The sequence below is a fragment of the Oncorhynchus gorbuscha genome, linkage group LG03, assembly GCF_021184085.1.
Source record: "Oncorhynchus gorbuscha isolate QuinsamMale2020 ecotype Even-year linkage group LG03, OgorEven_v1.0, whole genome shotgun sequence".
NCBI lineage: Eukaryota > Metazoa > Chordata > Actinopteri > Salmoniformes > Salmonidae > Oncorhynchus > Oncorhynchus gorbuscha.
In genome coordinates, this window is record NC_060175.1 from 19358330 (window position 1) to 19375177 (window position 16848).

The 16848-nt window shown below is 42.8% G+C and overlaps 1 protein-coding gene across 5 annotated transcripts in view; it reads left to right on the plus strand.

Moving 5' to 3' along the window:
* Positions 1-16848, plus strand: part of LOC124027397 (plexin-A1-like) — a 404375-nt gene that overhangs the window by 254147 nt on the left and 133380 nt on the right. For all 5 annotated transcript variants that reach the window (XM_046339848.1, XM_046339847.1, XM_046339840.1 and 2 more), the window contains one exon: positions 12351-12551. In XM_046339848.1, coding sequence (XP_046195804.1) covers positions 12351-12551 — 201 coding nt within the window. The remainder of the gene's footprint in view (positions 1-12350; positions 12552-16848) is intronic.

Sequence of the window (16848 nt, forward strand, 5' to 3'; positions counted from 1 at the left end):
TCATGTACTAACCAAAAAAGGGTTAAACGAAGTAGCCTGCTTTTTTTCCTTGATGACAGCTTTGCACACGCTTGGCATTCTCTCAACCAGCTTCATGAGGTAATAACCTGGAATACATCTCAATTAACAGGGGTGCCTTGTTAATCTACACTGATTGAAGTGGATTTAACAAGTGACATCAATAAGGGATCATAGCTTTCTATGTCATGGAAAGAGCAGGTGTTCCTAATGTTTTGTATACTCAGTGTATATCTCCCCTCCTTTCTTGCGATTGCTGTCTCCCCCCTTTCTCTATCTCTCCTTCTGTCTCTCACCATTCTCTTTCTCTCCAATTCTCTGCCATTGATCTCTCTCGCTGTCGCACCCTCTCTTTCCTCTATCTCTCCCTCCTCCCCCAACCTTGCTCTCTCACTTACTCTTTCTCACTTACTCTTTCTCTACCATTCCCCCACTCTCTGCCCCCCCTCTGCTCCACTATTTCCGGGAAGCGGGAGTGGGCAGACACCCTCTGTCCCTTTCATGGTTCAAAGTCCCTTCCGCACTCCTTCATTCCTCTCTACTCCTGCACGTTGCTCGCTTATTAAGTCGTCTCTCTCTTTCTCCTCTTTTCTTCTCCTCTGCCATGATCAGTCTGTTCCCCGTCGAAGACGCCTCTTTTTGCAGCATAATGACAATACCTCCGCTGTCCCACCTAATAGATCTGACAAAAATAACAGGGAGAGCGAGAGAGAGGAGACACACACACACTGCAGTCGATCTGGATGACAGGAAGCTCTTGTATCTCTCCCATATTAGATGTGAGCCCTGTGAAGATCATGCTGGATCAGTTAGAGTTAAAGATGAGACTGCCTACTGGGTTAATGCTCCTCTAAATACCCTCTTTGAATGTTGCCCTTAAAGCTTTGATTCGTCAGAAAAGTTTAGAAGGCCCCACATTTGTCCCATTGTTGAATAATATATGTATGTTATGGTAATTCTCAATACCTAACCTTGGTATTAACATGTAACGCAAAGTTTGCATGTGCACAATGTTGAAATGATGTCATCACAACTCTGATGAGAACCCTCTTATAATAAACTAATTCTGAATGGCTGACATAATATAGTATACAGTGCCTTTGGAAAGTATTCAGACACTTTCACTTTTTCCATATTTTGTTATGTTACAGCCCTTATTCTAAAATGGATTTACATAAAATAAAATCCTCAGGAATCTACACACAATACCCCATAATGAACCAATATTTACATAAGTATACAGAGCAAAAACCAAGCCATGAGGTCGAAGGAATTGTCCATAAAGCCCCGAGCAAGGATTTTGTCGAGGCACAGATCTGGGGAAGGGTACCAAAACATTTCTGCAGCATTGAATGTCCCCAATAATACAGTGGCCTTCATTATTCTTAAATTTAAGAAGTTTGGAACCACCAAGATTTTCCCAAGATTTGGCAGCGCAGCCAAACTGAGCAATCGGGTGAGAAGGGCCTTGGTCAGGGAGGTGACGAGGAACCCGATGGTCACTGAGCTCTGGAGTTTCTCTGTGGAGATGGGGGAACCTTTCAGAAGGACAACAATCTCTGCAGCAATCCACCAATCAGGCCTTTACGGTAGAGTGACCAGACAGAAGCCACTAATCAGTGGCTCATGACAGCCCACTTGGAGTTTTCCAAAAGGCACCTAGACTCTCAGACCATGAGAAGCAAAATTCTCTGGCCTGATGAAACTCTTTGGCCTGAAAGCTAAGCGTCACGTCTGGAGGAAACCTGGCACCATCCCTATGTTGAAGCGTGGTGGTTGCAGGATCATGCTGTGCGTATGTTTTTCAGCGGCAGGGACTGGGAGACTAGTCAGGATCGAGGCAAAGATGAACAGAGCAAAGTACATAGAGATCCTTGATAAAAACCTGCTCTAGAGTGCTCAGGTCCTCAGACTAGTGCGAAGGTTCACATTCCAACAGGACAACGACCCTAAGCACACAGCCAAGAACACTCAGGAGTGACTTAGGGACAAGTCTCTGAATGTCCTTGAGTGGCCCAGCCAGAGCCCGGACGGACTTGAACCTGATCAAACATATTTTGGAGAGTTGACACAGCTTGACACAGCTTGAGAGGTTCTGCAGAGAGGAATGGGAGAAACTCTCCAAATACAGGTGTGCCAAGCTTGTAGCGTCATACCCACGAAGACTTGATGCTGTCAAAGTACTGAGTAAAGGGTCTGAATACTTTTTAATATTTATTTTTACATTTTCCCAAAAAATGTAAACGTGTTTTAGCTTTGGCATTATGCTTTATTGTGTGTAGATTGATGAGGGGAAAAATCTATTTCACAATAAGACTGTAACCTAACAACATGTGGAAAAAGTCAAGTGGTCTGAATACTTTCCAAATGCAATGTACACTGCTCAAAAAAATGAAGGGAACACTTAAACAACACAATGTAACTCCAAGTGAAATCAAACTGTCCACTTAGGAAGCAACACTGATTGACAATAAATTTCACATGCTGTTGTGCAAATGGAATAGACAACAGGTGGAAATTATAGGCATTTAGCAAGACACCCCCAATAAAGGAGAGGTTCTGCAGGTGGGTACCACATACCACTTCTCAGTTCCTATGCTTCCTGGCTGATGTTTTGGTCACTTTTGAATCTGACGGTGCTTTCACTCTAGTGGTAGCATGAGACTGAGTCTTACAACCCACACAAGTGGCTCAGGTAGTGCAGCTCATCCAGGATGGCACATCAATGCGAGATGTGGCAAGAAGGTTTGCTGTGTCTGTCAGCGTAGTGTCCAGAGCATGGCGGCGCTACCAGGAGACAGGCCAGTACATCAGGAGACGTGGAGGAGGCCGTAGGAGGGCAACAACCCAGCAGCAGGACCGCTACCTCCACCTTTGTGCAAGGAGGAGCAGGAGGAGCACTGCCAGAGCCCTGCAAAATGACCTCCAGCAGGCCACAAATGTGCATGTTTCTGCTCAAACGGTCAGAAACAGACTCCATGAGGGTGGTATGAGGGCCCGACGTCCACAGGTGGGGGTTGTGCTTACAGTCGTTGTAGGCTGTCTAGTCGTTGTTCACCGACAACAACGAGCCTATAGGGAGGAGGTCAGAGACCTGGCTGGGTGGTGCCAGAATAACAACCTATCCCTCAACGTAACCAAGACTAAGGAGATGATTGTGGACTACAGGAAAAGGAGGATCGACCACTCCCCCATTCTCATTGACGGGGCTGTAGTGGAGCAGGTTGAGAGCGTCAACAACAAACTAGAATAGTCCAAACACACCAAGACAGTTGTGAAGAAGGCACGACAAAGCCTATTCCCCCTCAGAAAACGAAAAAGATTTGGCATGGGTCCTGAGATCCTCAAAAGTTTCTACAGCTGCAACATCGAGAGCATCCTGTCTGGTTGCATCACTGCCTGGTATGGCAACTGCTCAGCCTCTGACCGCAAGGCACTACAGTTGTGCGTACGGCCCAGTACATCACTGGGGCTAAGCTGCCTGCCATCATTTTTATGCTGATGATACTGTTATTTACTGTTGTGCCTCGTCTCTGACAAAATCTTTCCAGAACTTGCTAAATGCTTTTTATACTGTTCAACATACCTTGTGTCAATTGAAGCTTATCCTCAATACTGACAACTAAACTAATGGTGTTTTCTAATGGTGGTTTCTAAAGCAAGAAATAGACCTTAGAACATTTCACCTATTATTCCCTGCCAGGGCATTGAGATTGAGACTGTAACCTCATATACATATCTTGGCATTTTAATTGATGACGTCCTCTCTTTTTAAATGGCATATTCAACAACTTACAAAAATATTTAAGCTAAAATTATTTTTTTTGAGGAATAAGGCCTGTTTTTCTTTTGAAGCCAGAAGGAGGCTAGTATCAGCTACATTTATGCCTTTAGTAGACGATGGGGATATTTTATATATGAATGTTTCCGCTCAGTGTTTGAGATCAATTGACACCCTTTACCATGGCACTTTGAGATTTATTTTAAACTGCAAAACCCTTACGCACCACTGCACTTTGTATACCAGGGTTGGCTGGCCTTCTCTAGTCACTCGTAGGCTTAGTCACTTGTATACTTTTATTTTCAAAGCCATTTTTATTGTTCAGAAATATGGTGGGTACTCTCTCTTCATTCGCTGGAATTTATCCGACTAACTGTTCGAAATTTCCAAACTGAATTTGGTAAAAAGGCTTTTATGTACTCTGCACCATCGTCTTGGAACGCCTTACAAAATACTTTTAAACTGCAAGAACTTGTCCCGATTGGTATTTTTAAATCACTGATGAATGATCTTGAGACTGATTCTCTGACCTGTCAATGTTTTGAATTTGCAGTTTTTGATTTTGTTATACTCTTGTGAATTCTATGGTTTTTATAGATTACTTGTAGTTTTTCATGTTGTTTGTCTGTAATTTTTGTAATGACTTGGTGCTGCCTATCTTGGCCAGGACGCTCTTGAAAAAGAGATGTTTAATCTCAATGAGCCCTTCCTGGTTAAATAAAGGTTTAACAAATAAAAAAATCCAGGATCTCTACACCAGGCAGTGTCAAAGGAAGGCCCTAAAAATAGTCAAAAACCACCAGCCACCCCAGTAATAGACTGTTCTCTCTACTACCGCATTGCAAGCGGTAGCGGAGTGCCAAGTCTAGGACAAAAAGGCTTCTCAACAGTTTTTACCCCCAAGCCATAAGACTCAACCTCTAAACAGGTAATCAAATGGCTACCCAGACTATTTGCATTGTGTGCCTCCCCCAAACCCCTCTTTTTACACTGCTGCTATTTTCTGCTTATCATATATGCATAGTCACTTTAACTATACATTCATGTACGTACTAACTAAATTGGCCCGACCAACTCTCCTGCAACCCGCCTCACCCAATGTGGTACAGATCTGCAATTTTTTAAAACACTTTAGAACCCCCAACAGCAGCTAGCCAGCTAACTAGCTACTAGCTAGTAGTCAGTCAGCCACTGCTAGCGGTCATCAGACAGCTTCAGCCCAGTGAATTCCTGCCAGTCTGCACAGAGCCATATCAACCAAGAGCATATCGGACTGCTTTTTCTCTACCACATCTCCACTTCTCTGGATTCCTACCGCAAGATCTGAACCTTTACACCTGATCATCTCAGCTAGCTCGCTGCTATCCGAGTGGCAACTCCTGGATAACGTCTCTGTCCCGAAGCAAGCACCGGTTAGCACTCAAGCTAGGCCCATCCCCCAGCTAGCTTAAGAAGTCCATCAGCCAATTCTTGGGCTACTATACCTATTTTGCCAATTGGCCTGGACCCTTATACTACCGATCCGGAGCCCCGCCGATCCATCACTCCTGGTCTGCCGACGTAACCAACAGGCTCGTCCGTCGCGACATCCCCCGATGCAATTCTACTAGCCTGCTAGTTCTGCCCCCCTAACTGTCTGAATCCCTGTGTCTCCAGCTCACCTAGCTACTCACTGGACCCTATGATCACTTGGCTACACATGCCTCTCCCTAATGTCAATATGCCCTATCCATTGGTGTTTGGGTTAGTGATTATTCTCTTATTTCACTGTGGAGCCTCCAGCCCTGCTCTGTATGCCTTAGCTAACCCTTTTGTTCCACCTTCCACACATGCAGTGACCTCACCTGGTTGAAATGGTGTGTCTAGAGACAATACCTCTCTCATCGTCACTCAATGCCTAGGTTTACCTCCACTGTATTCACATCCTACCATACCCGAGTCTGTACATTATGCCTTGAATCTATACTTCCGTGCCCAGAAATCTGCTCCAGTTTCTAGACGACCAGTTCTTCTAGCCTTTAGCCGTACCCTTATCCTACTCCTCCTCTGTTCCTCTGGTGATGTAGAGGTTAAGCCAGGCCCTGCAGCATCTAGCTCCACTCCCATTCCCCAGGCGCTCTCATTTGTTGACTTCTGTAACCGTTAAAGCCTTGGTTTCATGCATGTTAACATTAGAAGCCTCCTCCCTAAGTTTGTTTTATTCACTGCTTTAGCACACCCTGCCAACCTGGGTGTCCTAGCCTTGTCTGAATCCTGGCTTAGGAAGGCCACCAAAAATCCTGAAATTTCCATCCCTAACTATAACATTTTCCGACAAGATAGAACTGCCAAAGGGGGCGGCATTGCAATCTACTGCAGAGATAGCCTGTAGAGCTCTGTCACTTTCCAAGTCTGTGCCCAAACAATTTGAGCTTTTACTTTTAAAAATCCACCTTTCCGGAAACAAGTCTCTCACAGTTGCCACCTGTTATAGACCCCCTTCAGCCCTCAGCTGTGCCCTGGACACTATATGTGAATTGATTGCCCCACATCTATCTTCAGAGTTTGTACTGTTAGGTGACATAAACTGGGACATGCTTAATACCCCGGCCATCCTACAATCTAAGATAGATGCCCTCAATCTCACGCAAATTATCAAGGAACCTACCAGGTACAACCCTAAACCCTAACTTGCCCTCTAAATACACCTCTGCTGTCTTCAACCAGGATCTCAGCGATCATTGCCTCATTGCCTGCATGCGCAATGGGTCCGCGGTCAAATGACCACCCCTCATCACTGTCAAACACTCCCTAAAACAATTCAGCGAGCAGCCCTTTCTAATCGACCTGGCCTGGGTATCCTGGAAGGATCTTGACCTCATCTCGTCAGTAGAGGATGCCTGGTTGTTCTTTAAAAGTGTTTTCCGCTCCATCGTAAATAACCATGCCCCGTTCAAAAAATGTAGAACTAAAAACAGATATAGCCCTTGGTTCATCCCAGACATGACTGTTCTTGACCATCACAAAAACATCCTGTGGTGTTCTGAATTAGCATCGAATAGTCCCCGCGATACGCAGGAACCATTACACTCAGTCATTTAGGAAAGCTAAAGCTAGCTTTTTCAAACAGAAATGTGCATCCTGTATCACTAATTCCAAAAAGTTGACAACACTGTAAAGTCTATGGAAAATAAGAGAACCTCCTCTCAGCTGCCGAATGCACTGAGGGTAGGAAACATTGTCAGCACTGATAAAACTACGATAATCCATCATTTTAATAAGCGTTTTTCTATGGCTGGCCATGATTTCTACCTGGCTACCCCTACTCCGGCCAACATCTCATCACCCCCTTGCAGCAACTTTCCCAAGCCCCCCCGCTTCTCCTTCACCCAAATTTAGACTGCTGATGTTCAGAAAGAGCTGCAAAATCTGTATCCCTACAAATCAGATGTGCTAGACAATCTGGACCCTCTTTTTGTAAAATGATCAGTCGAAATTGTTGCAGCCCCTATTACTAGCCTATTCAACCTCTCGTTCGTATCGTCTGAGATCCCCAAAGATTGGAAAGCTAAAGCGGTCATCCCCCTCTTCAAAGGGGGAGACATTCTAGACCCAAACTGTTACAGACCGATATCCATCCTGCCCTGCCTTTCTAAAATCTTCGAAAGCCAAGATAACAAACAGATCACCGTCCAATTTGAATCCCACAGTACCTTCTCCACTATGAAATCTGGTTTCCGAGCTGGTCTTGGGCGCACCTCATCGATAAAAGACAATACTGTGCAGCCGCCTTCATCGACCTGGCCAAGGCTTTTGACTCTGTCAATCATCGCATTCTTATTGGCAGACTCAATAGCCTAATGGTGACATAATAGATTATATTCTAATATCATTATTCTCAATGGCTGACATAAGATGCAGTATGATGTCATGGGACATATTTTTTAGGGGCCAAGATGTCACCCTCACTCATAGGAGATGTAGACGGGGCAGTCAGTGACATTCTAACATCCCCGGGTCAAAGATGTAATGCACACTTCCCCTTGTCAAAGCCTTAACTCATGCCTCCCCGTGTCAAAACCTTAACACACACTCACCTGTATCAAACCCTTAACACACTCCCCCGTGTCCCCTAACATTGTCCCCAAGTCTCCCCACTTTGATGACGTAGGTGTCAGTCTGTTCCCAAAGCTTTTTGACTCTTATTTTATTATTTAACATGCTATTTCAATCCCCCATCCATCTTAGCTGTATTCCACCACATCAGAGAGCTAATTCATTATGGATCGGATTGGTCTTAAAAACCTACCACGTCCAGACAGTCGCTTCATTACATATGCACAATGTTTTTTGAGCTTTATTTATTCATATCCTGTCAGATTCTTGCCTCAGAACTGTCTTTTATTTATTTATATAAAAGACACACTCGCGCTCACTCACATATACACACGATCTCTAATCGTCGTCTCATTAAATGCACTTGGCTAGTGTTGAAAGGGGTTTTGCTCTCATATGTGAGGTGCAGATTATCTTATCCACCTGACACTTGTTTTTCCTCCGTCACCGACATGGCGAGACATTGGAACTATCAACTGAAGTATCAGAGGGAATACAAATTTATGGGAGAGGAGAATATATGGTATCTCTGAATACCTTTGACCTTAAATAACAGCTTTCTGTAGTCTGTCTGTCATGGTTTCATGCCTTAAACTATTGAATGAAAATGCAAAAGGCAGTCTACGAGTGAGAGGGGACATTTGTCTTGTGATGCAAGAATTGCAATGTTTAGAATGTCTTATTAATGAAGCATTTGTAGTTTTAAACCAAAAGAAAGTCAACTGCATGTACATTCAAAGGCTACAACTAAATGGTATTTTGCCTTGACCCTGAAATTCCTGGTAACCGGCTTTGTTTGACTAGGGTCTTTTCAGATTAGTCATATGCACTCAAGTGAATCCATGTTCTGTATGTGGACTTCATCTCCCACCATGCCTCTCTTCTTCCTGCCTGGTTAGCCGTAGGCGGTGAAGCCCCAAGGCAGCAGTTGAGTAAAACAAACAAGTGGGCTAGAGGAAGGACCCTTAAGCCTCCCATATAACGGGGGTAGGAAACTTGGATGTACTCCACCAAAAACACCACACACACACACACACACGTCTGTGTTTAGCCCAATCCAATCATGCGGTGTGTTTAAGCTTACTTTGTAGCAAGCTGTGGGTGTTTGTTTATTATCCAAATCATTTTCCCAAGAGCTGTGTAGATTTGCCAGCAGGGACAGTCATGGAAAGTGGAATGAGTCTAAATTTAGGCTGAAGGAAAGTGTGTATATGTGATGATCAGAAAGTCTCATTGTCTGGAATCTACAATGGGGGTTCCCCAGGGATCTGTTTTAGGCCCCTAATCATGTGACATTTTATAGAAAATCACTTATTTTTTTGTCTTCCCTGGTTTTGGCTGTTGGCGTATCACATTTTTATGGATTTAATGGACAAGACTAATACACTGAATAGAGCACAATATCAAAACACAACCAAAATATAAAAATACAGGGCGTGTTGATTTTTATTGAATTTGTGCTTAGAAAGTGGGAGAACGCTGTCACGCTGTTTTTGCCTAGAATGCTCACAGCCCCAAATTCCTCAACAATGCTCCTTTCTAATTTTCAGAAGTCAAGACTTAAAACATTATTATACATCTTGATCTAGCTCCCTGCTCAAATGTCCATCTTTGTCCGAGGCTGCAGGCAATGAATTAATTGGGATGTTGTCAAGGCTTGGGATACACGTGAAACGGAGCCGATTGTTGGTGTTGGTGTGAACGGATCTATATCTCTGACTTTGATACACGGAGAGGCAAGTCAGAATGCACTTCTGCGGAGGGAGGATGTATTTTTTTCCTTCTCTCTTTTTGCTTTCACTTTCCTCTTTTTCTCACTTTTCTTCTCTCTATTCTCTGCCATCCCTATCTATTTTTGTGTATCGATATTTTTGCTTTCTCTCCCTCTTTACCCTCTCCTTCTATTACTGCCTGTTCCTCCTTGGCGCGGATCCATTTCCTCTCACTTTTACCTACATCTCTTCGTCAATATTTTTATTTCTTCCCCTCTGTCTTTTTCTTCACACTTCCTCTGCCTCTTCATCCTACCTCCACCATCACCCTCCCTCCCTCTCTAGCTCCCTCCCTCTCCCTCCTGCCCTCTCTAGCTCCCTCCCTCTCCCTCCTGCCCTCCCGCTCTCCCTTCCTCACTCCCTCTCCCTCCGTGCTAGTTCATTATTGTCAGTGTGTTGTCAGCAGGCTGGTGTTCTGTCCGTAGTAATTCCCTAGTCATTATGAGCTTAGTGTTGGAGCGGGTTCAGATGTTTGAGGAGGCTAATAAGCAAATTAACAAACACACCATTATCTGTTGGACCCGGGGGAACACTGTTGCACTAATCACAACATAACTGCTTACTGCATACTAGCACCTCAGGCAGATATGCTGTACTGGTATGTGTACGTTGTATTGGTACGTTTCTGATATGTTTAGGGCAGCCTTTCTCAAACCTCTCCTCAAGGGACTGCCAGTCATTCCATTTATTAACTACTAGCTCACATGATTCAACTTGTCAACTAATTATCAATCAAATGTATTTATAAAGCCCTTTTTATGTCAGAAGCCCTTGACACCTTGAGTCAGATGAGCTAGTTCAGGGCTACAACACACTTGTGTAATGTCTGGAGGTCCCAGAGGAGAGGTTTAAGAAGCACTGGTTTAGGGTGTAGTTCTCAGATTTTGTAAGGGAGTGAGGGAGGGAGTGGTGATACCATGTCAAGTTGTATGGGACTAGTATCACTGATGCTGCAACTGATTTAAAGTTGCAACTTTTGTTTTACTTCTTTAGCATTCTTTAGCAGTTGTTGACAGTGTTACACATCATCTTACTTTGTTTCATTTACATGACTGAGTGAACTGGTTCTATGGCATTGGTCTAAAGAGCAGGGGCTGTTCCACCCACTAACAATCACGTTGTGCAACCGTTCCCAAGTTCTATTGAGTTGATGTTGAAGATATATGCACTTCTGCCAAAGTGTGGTATAAACACTGTAATGACTTCATTTGTACACACACACACACACACACACACACACACACACACACACACACACACACACACACACACACACACACACACACACACACACACACACACACACACACACACACACACACACACACACACACACACACACACACACACACACACACACACTGGACCTACAAGGCTTTCCAAAGCAGTAATAGAAGACAATATAGTGTTTTTAGATGATATAAGCCATCGTCTCATATCGGGTGGATGTTGCAGAATGGACATTTTCAAACATTGTCACACTACTTCATTACCAGACAATAGTCCACACATGGATAAAACTTCTTATCCGGTGGAATTGCAGACCGCCAAATTCAAATGAAATGACTATGAATATTTAACTTTCATGAAATCACAATTGCAATACATCAAAATAAAGCTTAACTTGTTGTTAATCCAGCCGTCATGTCAGATTTCAAAACCATGTGATTATCTGAGGACATCGCTCAGCACACAAAACATTACAAACAGTAACCAGCCTGTTTAGTCACGAAAGTCAGAAATAGCAATAGTTTTGTTCAGTAATCCAATGGCTCAAATGCAGTCACAAGAGGCAGACGAAAATTCGAAATTGTGTCCGTAAAGTTCGTAGAAACACGTCAAACGATGTTTATAATAAATCCTCAGGTTGTTTTTAGCCTGAATAATTGATCATATTTCAACCGGACAATAGCATCATCAATATTAAAGAAAAACAAGAGAGGCACGCTCTCGGGACTGCGCACCAAACAGGTTGGGGATTTTCCACTGGCCTCTCATTGAAACGGCTCATTCTCCCTCATTTTTCAGAATAAAGGCCTGAAACAATATCTAAAGACTGTTCACAGCTATTGGAAGCCATGGGGAACAAAATCTGGGTCCTATCCCTTTAAATGGTGAATGGAAAAACACCCATTTCAGAGTAATAGCACTTCCTGGATGGATTTTCCTCCGTTTTCCACCTGCCATTTCAGTTCTGTTATACTCACAGACATTATTTTAACCGTTTTGGAAACTTTAGAGTGTTTTCTATCCAAATCTACCAATTATATGGTTTCTGGGCCTGAATACCAGGCAGTTTACTTTGGGCATGCTTTTCATCCAAAATTCCAAATGCTGCCCCCTATCCCCAAAAAGTTAAACTGCAGTTCAATCTCTTTGTTCTGTCTTTGGGGATGAACAATTATGATGTTATCACAGAGCTTTGTAGGCTTTCCCTTCTTTTTTAAGCAAGTCTTTTGAGTATCATATCAAGTCATAAGCCGATGTTATACTGTCACAAAGACTACTTGACATTGTCTCTCTCCCTCCCTTCATCCATCCGGTCCTTCATCTCGCCCTCCATCAAGACAGCGGATCACATAAAAGCATTAAAACGACATAACAATATGTGAAAAAACATATCGTTCTCCTAATCTCTTCATTTGTCTGATTATTCTCTCCATACCCATCTATCCCCCCTTCAGGACTGTCCCCAGATCCTTCCCTCTACCCAGATTTACATCCCTGTGGGTGTGACCAAGGCAATCACCCTGGCCGCCTGCAACCTGCCCCAGCCCCAGTCTGGCCAGAAGAACTACGAGTGTGTGTTCCACGTGCAGGGAGAGGAGCATAGCGTTACCGCACTGCGCTTCAACAGTACCAGCATCCAGTGTCAGAAGACCTCGGTGAGTTGACGCTCTCTCATGATTTTGTTACGCCCAGCACTAACACAACACATTCAATAAAGCAAAGACTAGCCAATTAGATCAAGTTTCAGAAGATCTTGGTGAGTTAATGCTCTTTCATGGTTTTGTTCCGGCCCAGCACAAACACAACACATTCAAAAAAGCAAAGACTAGCCAATTAGATCGAGTTCCAGAAGACTTTGGGGAGTTAACACTCTGATACACTTATGACTGGTGCAGGTTTTTGTTCCAGTCCATCACTAACACACCTGATGTAATAAACCAAATGCTTGCTGATTGGTTTCATTACCAGTGCTCATGGCGAGAAGGAATTTGGTCAGTGTTTTTATTTTCCTAGCAGTAACACACCTGATTAGTCTTTTGACCAGTGGTCATATCTAGGAAGTTTGGCCGGAGTTTAGTTTGTAGGCATGCGGAGAATAAGCGTGAGCACAAGTAGAGGGCCTGCTGAAGGGTGTGTTGGAAGGATATTTGGGTTGTTTGGTGTGCACATGCATGGGACCATCTGTCAGTTAGAGGATTAGAGTTGCAAATGAGGAAGTGTGTGTGTGTGTGTGTGATAAGTGGTGCTGCTATTCACTGAGGCTGAAAATGTGGAGCGGAAGCCTGTCATCTCTGAAGCTCTCTGAAGCTCTCTGAAGCTCTCTGTCTGTCTGTCTGTCTGTCTGTCTGTCTGTCTGTCTGTCTGTCTGTCTGTCTGTCTGTCTGTCTGTCTGTCTGTCTGTCTGTCTGTCTGTCTGTGTGTCTGTGTGTCTGTGTGTCTGTGTGTCTGTGTGTCCGTCTGAATTTAAGAGTCTTTATTGTCATGGGAAACACATGTTTACATTGCCAAAACAAGTGAAATAGATAATTAACTTAAGTGCAATAAATTATACAAAAAAAACAGTAAACACTCACAAAAGTTTTAAAAGAATAAAGACATTTCAAGTTTCATATTATGTGCAAATAAAGTACAAAAGGGGAAATAAATGAGTATAAATATGGGTTGCTTTTACAATGGTGTACTTCATTGGTTGCACTTTTTCTTGTGGCAATAGGTCACACATCTTGTTGCTGTGATGGCACACTGTGGTATTTCACCCAATAGATATGGGTGAAAATTTGTTTTCTTTCCCCAAATTATTTCTGGGTCTTTGTAATCTGAGGGAAATATGTGTCTTTAACATGATCATACATTTGGCAGGAGGTTAGGACATGCAGCTCAGTTTCCACTTCATTTTGTGGGCAGTGTGCACAGCCTGTCTTCTCTTGAGAGCCAGGTCCAAAAGGCTATGCTCAGTCTGTACATAGTCAAAGATTTCCTTCATTTTGGGTCAGTCACAGTGGCCATATTTTCTGGCACTGTGTACTCTCTATTTAGGGTCAAATAGCATTCTAGCTTGCTTAGTTTTTTTGTAAATCATTTCTAATGTGTAAAGTAATTATCTTTTTGTTTTCTCATGGTTTGGTTGGGTCTAATTGTGTTTCTATCTCTGTGGGGTCTGTTTGTTTTTTTGAACAGAGCCCCATGACCATCTTGCTTGGGGGGCTCTTCTCCAGCTTAATTTCTCTGTAGGTGATGGCTGTGTTATGGAACGTTTGGGAATCGCTTCCTTTTAGATAGTTTTAGAATTTAACATCTCTTTTCTGGATTTTGATAATTAGCGGGTATTGGCCTAATTCTGCTCTGCATCTCTTATTTGGTATTTTACATTGTACACAGGATGTTTTTTCAGAATTCTGCATACAGAGTCACAATTTGGTGATTGTACAATTTTGTGAATGCTGAGCAGACCCCAGACCTGGTGTTGAGCAGACCCCAGATCTCACAACCATAAAGGCCAATGGGTTTTATAACTGATTCAAGTATTTTTAGCCAGATCCTAATTGGTATGTTGAATTTTATAAATCTAATAAATGGATTTAATAAAGTTTATTTATTTAACTAGACAAGTCAGTTAAACCTCTTTGGCGCAGGTGTGCCGCTAGCGACCCACCTCGACAACATCCGTTGAAATTGCAGAGATCTAAATTCAAATGACAGAAATAGTCATAATAAACATTCATGAAAAAACAAGTGTTATACATAGGTTAAAATATTAACTTCTTGTTAATCCAGACGCTTTGTCAGATTTCAAAAAGGCTTTACGGCTAAAGCATAAAATGTTTTTTTTAAAGCGCGCTCAAAAAAAGAAAACATTTATCAACCAAGCAGATGAGTCACGAAAGTCAGAACTCACAATAAAATGAATCACTTACCTTTGAAGATCTTCATCTGATTGCAATCAAAAGGGTCCCAGTTACACAATAAATTGTAGTTTTGTTCAATAAAGTCCCTATTTATATCCCAAAAAACTCAGTTTTGTTGGTGCGTTTTGTTCAGTATTCCACTGGCTCAAAGGCGGTCAAAACATGCAGACGAGTACATCCTAATAGTACCGGTAAAGTTCGTTGAAACATGTCAAACGATGTTTATAACTAATCCTCGGTGTCAATAATAGAAATAATCGATAATATTTCAACCAGACAATAGAAAGGAAAAAGAACGCAAACCAGTAATGCATGCTTCCCCAGTCCCCTAACCAAAAAGTAATTGTTCTTCGTCGTTTTTCAGAAAACAAACCTGAATCCGTGCCTAAAGACTGTTGACATCTAGTGGAAGCCATAGGAACTGCAATCTGGGCCCTAACCAATTACATAGTAAATAGGCATTCAATGGAAAACCACTCGCGTCAAACAAATCCCACTTCCTGGATGGATTTTCCTTGAGTTTTTGCCTGCCATATCAGTTCTGTTATACTCACAGACATTATCTTAACAGCTTCAGAAACGCCAGGGTGTTTTCTAGCCAATTCGACCAAGTACATGCATATCCTAGCTTCTGGGCCTGAGTAACAGGCAGTTTACTTTGGGCACGTCATTCATCCGAATTTCCGAATACTGCCCCCTGTCACTAAATACTGCCCCCTGTTAAGCACATATTCTTATTTACAATGATGGCCCAGGAACAGTGGGTTAACTGCCTTGTTCAGGGGCAGAACGACAGATTTTCCCCTTGTCAGCTCGGGGATTCAACCTAGCAACCTTTCGGTTACTGGCCCAACGCTCTAACCACTAGGCTACCTGCCCCTACCTGCCTTCACTAATCACTTTAAATAATGCCACTTTAATGTCTACGTATCCTACATTACTTATCTCATATGTATATACTGTATTCTATACCATCTACTGCATCTAGCCTATGCCGCACGTCCATCGCTCATCCATATATTTATATGTACATAGTCTTATTCATCCCTTTACATTTGTGTGTATAAGGTAGTCATTGTGATTTTGTTAGATTACTTGTTAGATATTACTGCAATGTCGGAACTAGAAGCACAAGCATTTCGCCTCACTCGCATTAACATCTGCTAACTATTTGACGAATAAAATTTGATTTGATTTCATGTTGCAGATGAAAAGCACGACAAAGACCCGGAACGCCTTCAAATAATCTAACTTATTAGTTTCAAACGACTACAAATGCATGTCAATACACGCTACAGCTACACGATAGAGACACAGTATGCTAAACACGTGTACACATGTCCAACAGGACGGCAAGCTTTGCCAAGTTGTCGATATGATTAGCATTTAGCCATGCTTGCGTATTTGACAGGTTGTGTAGCTCCTCCTAGCGTAGCATTGGCACTCAAATGCTAGGCTGTTTCAATCAACAACTACTCATTAGCGCCCAGGCACAGCAGCAATCCACAGTGTTTCTGAAGGGAGTCTAGTTAGGCAGTGACAGTGCTGTCTCTCCAAGGAGGGCTCTTCATTGACTGATTGTTTACTGTAGCAGCCAGCGCTAATCAGCAGCAGCTGACTCAGGAAAGGCTAAAGCAGTATTTCTCCATGTGAGGGCTGAAGAGAAAATGTGCTAGCAGGCTAATCAGCAGTTAGCTGTTAGAAAATGGTCTTGTTTTGACTGCTAACTGGTGTTGGCATGATAGTGTGTGTGGAATGAGAGGATTTTGCGATTTCCAGCTGATCAGTAGCGTAAATGTGCAGATGTTATGTTGAGTTTAGCCCATAGTTAACCTATGAGTTTAGCCTATAGACTTAACATATGAGTTTGGCCTATAGACTTAACCTATGAGTTTAGCCCATAGACTTCAAATATAATTGTATTTGTCATGTGCTGAATACAACAGGTTTAGACCTTACAGTGAAATACTTACAAGCCCTTAACTAACAATTCAGTTTTTAGAAAATCCCCCCCCCCAAAAAAAATTACAGATAAGAATAACAAATA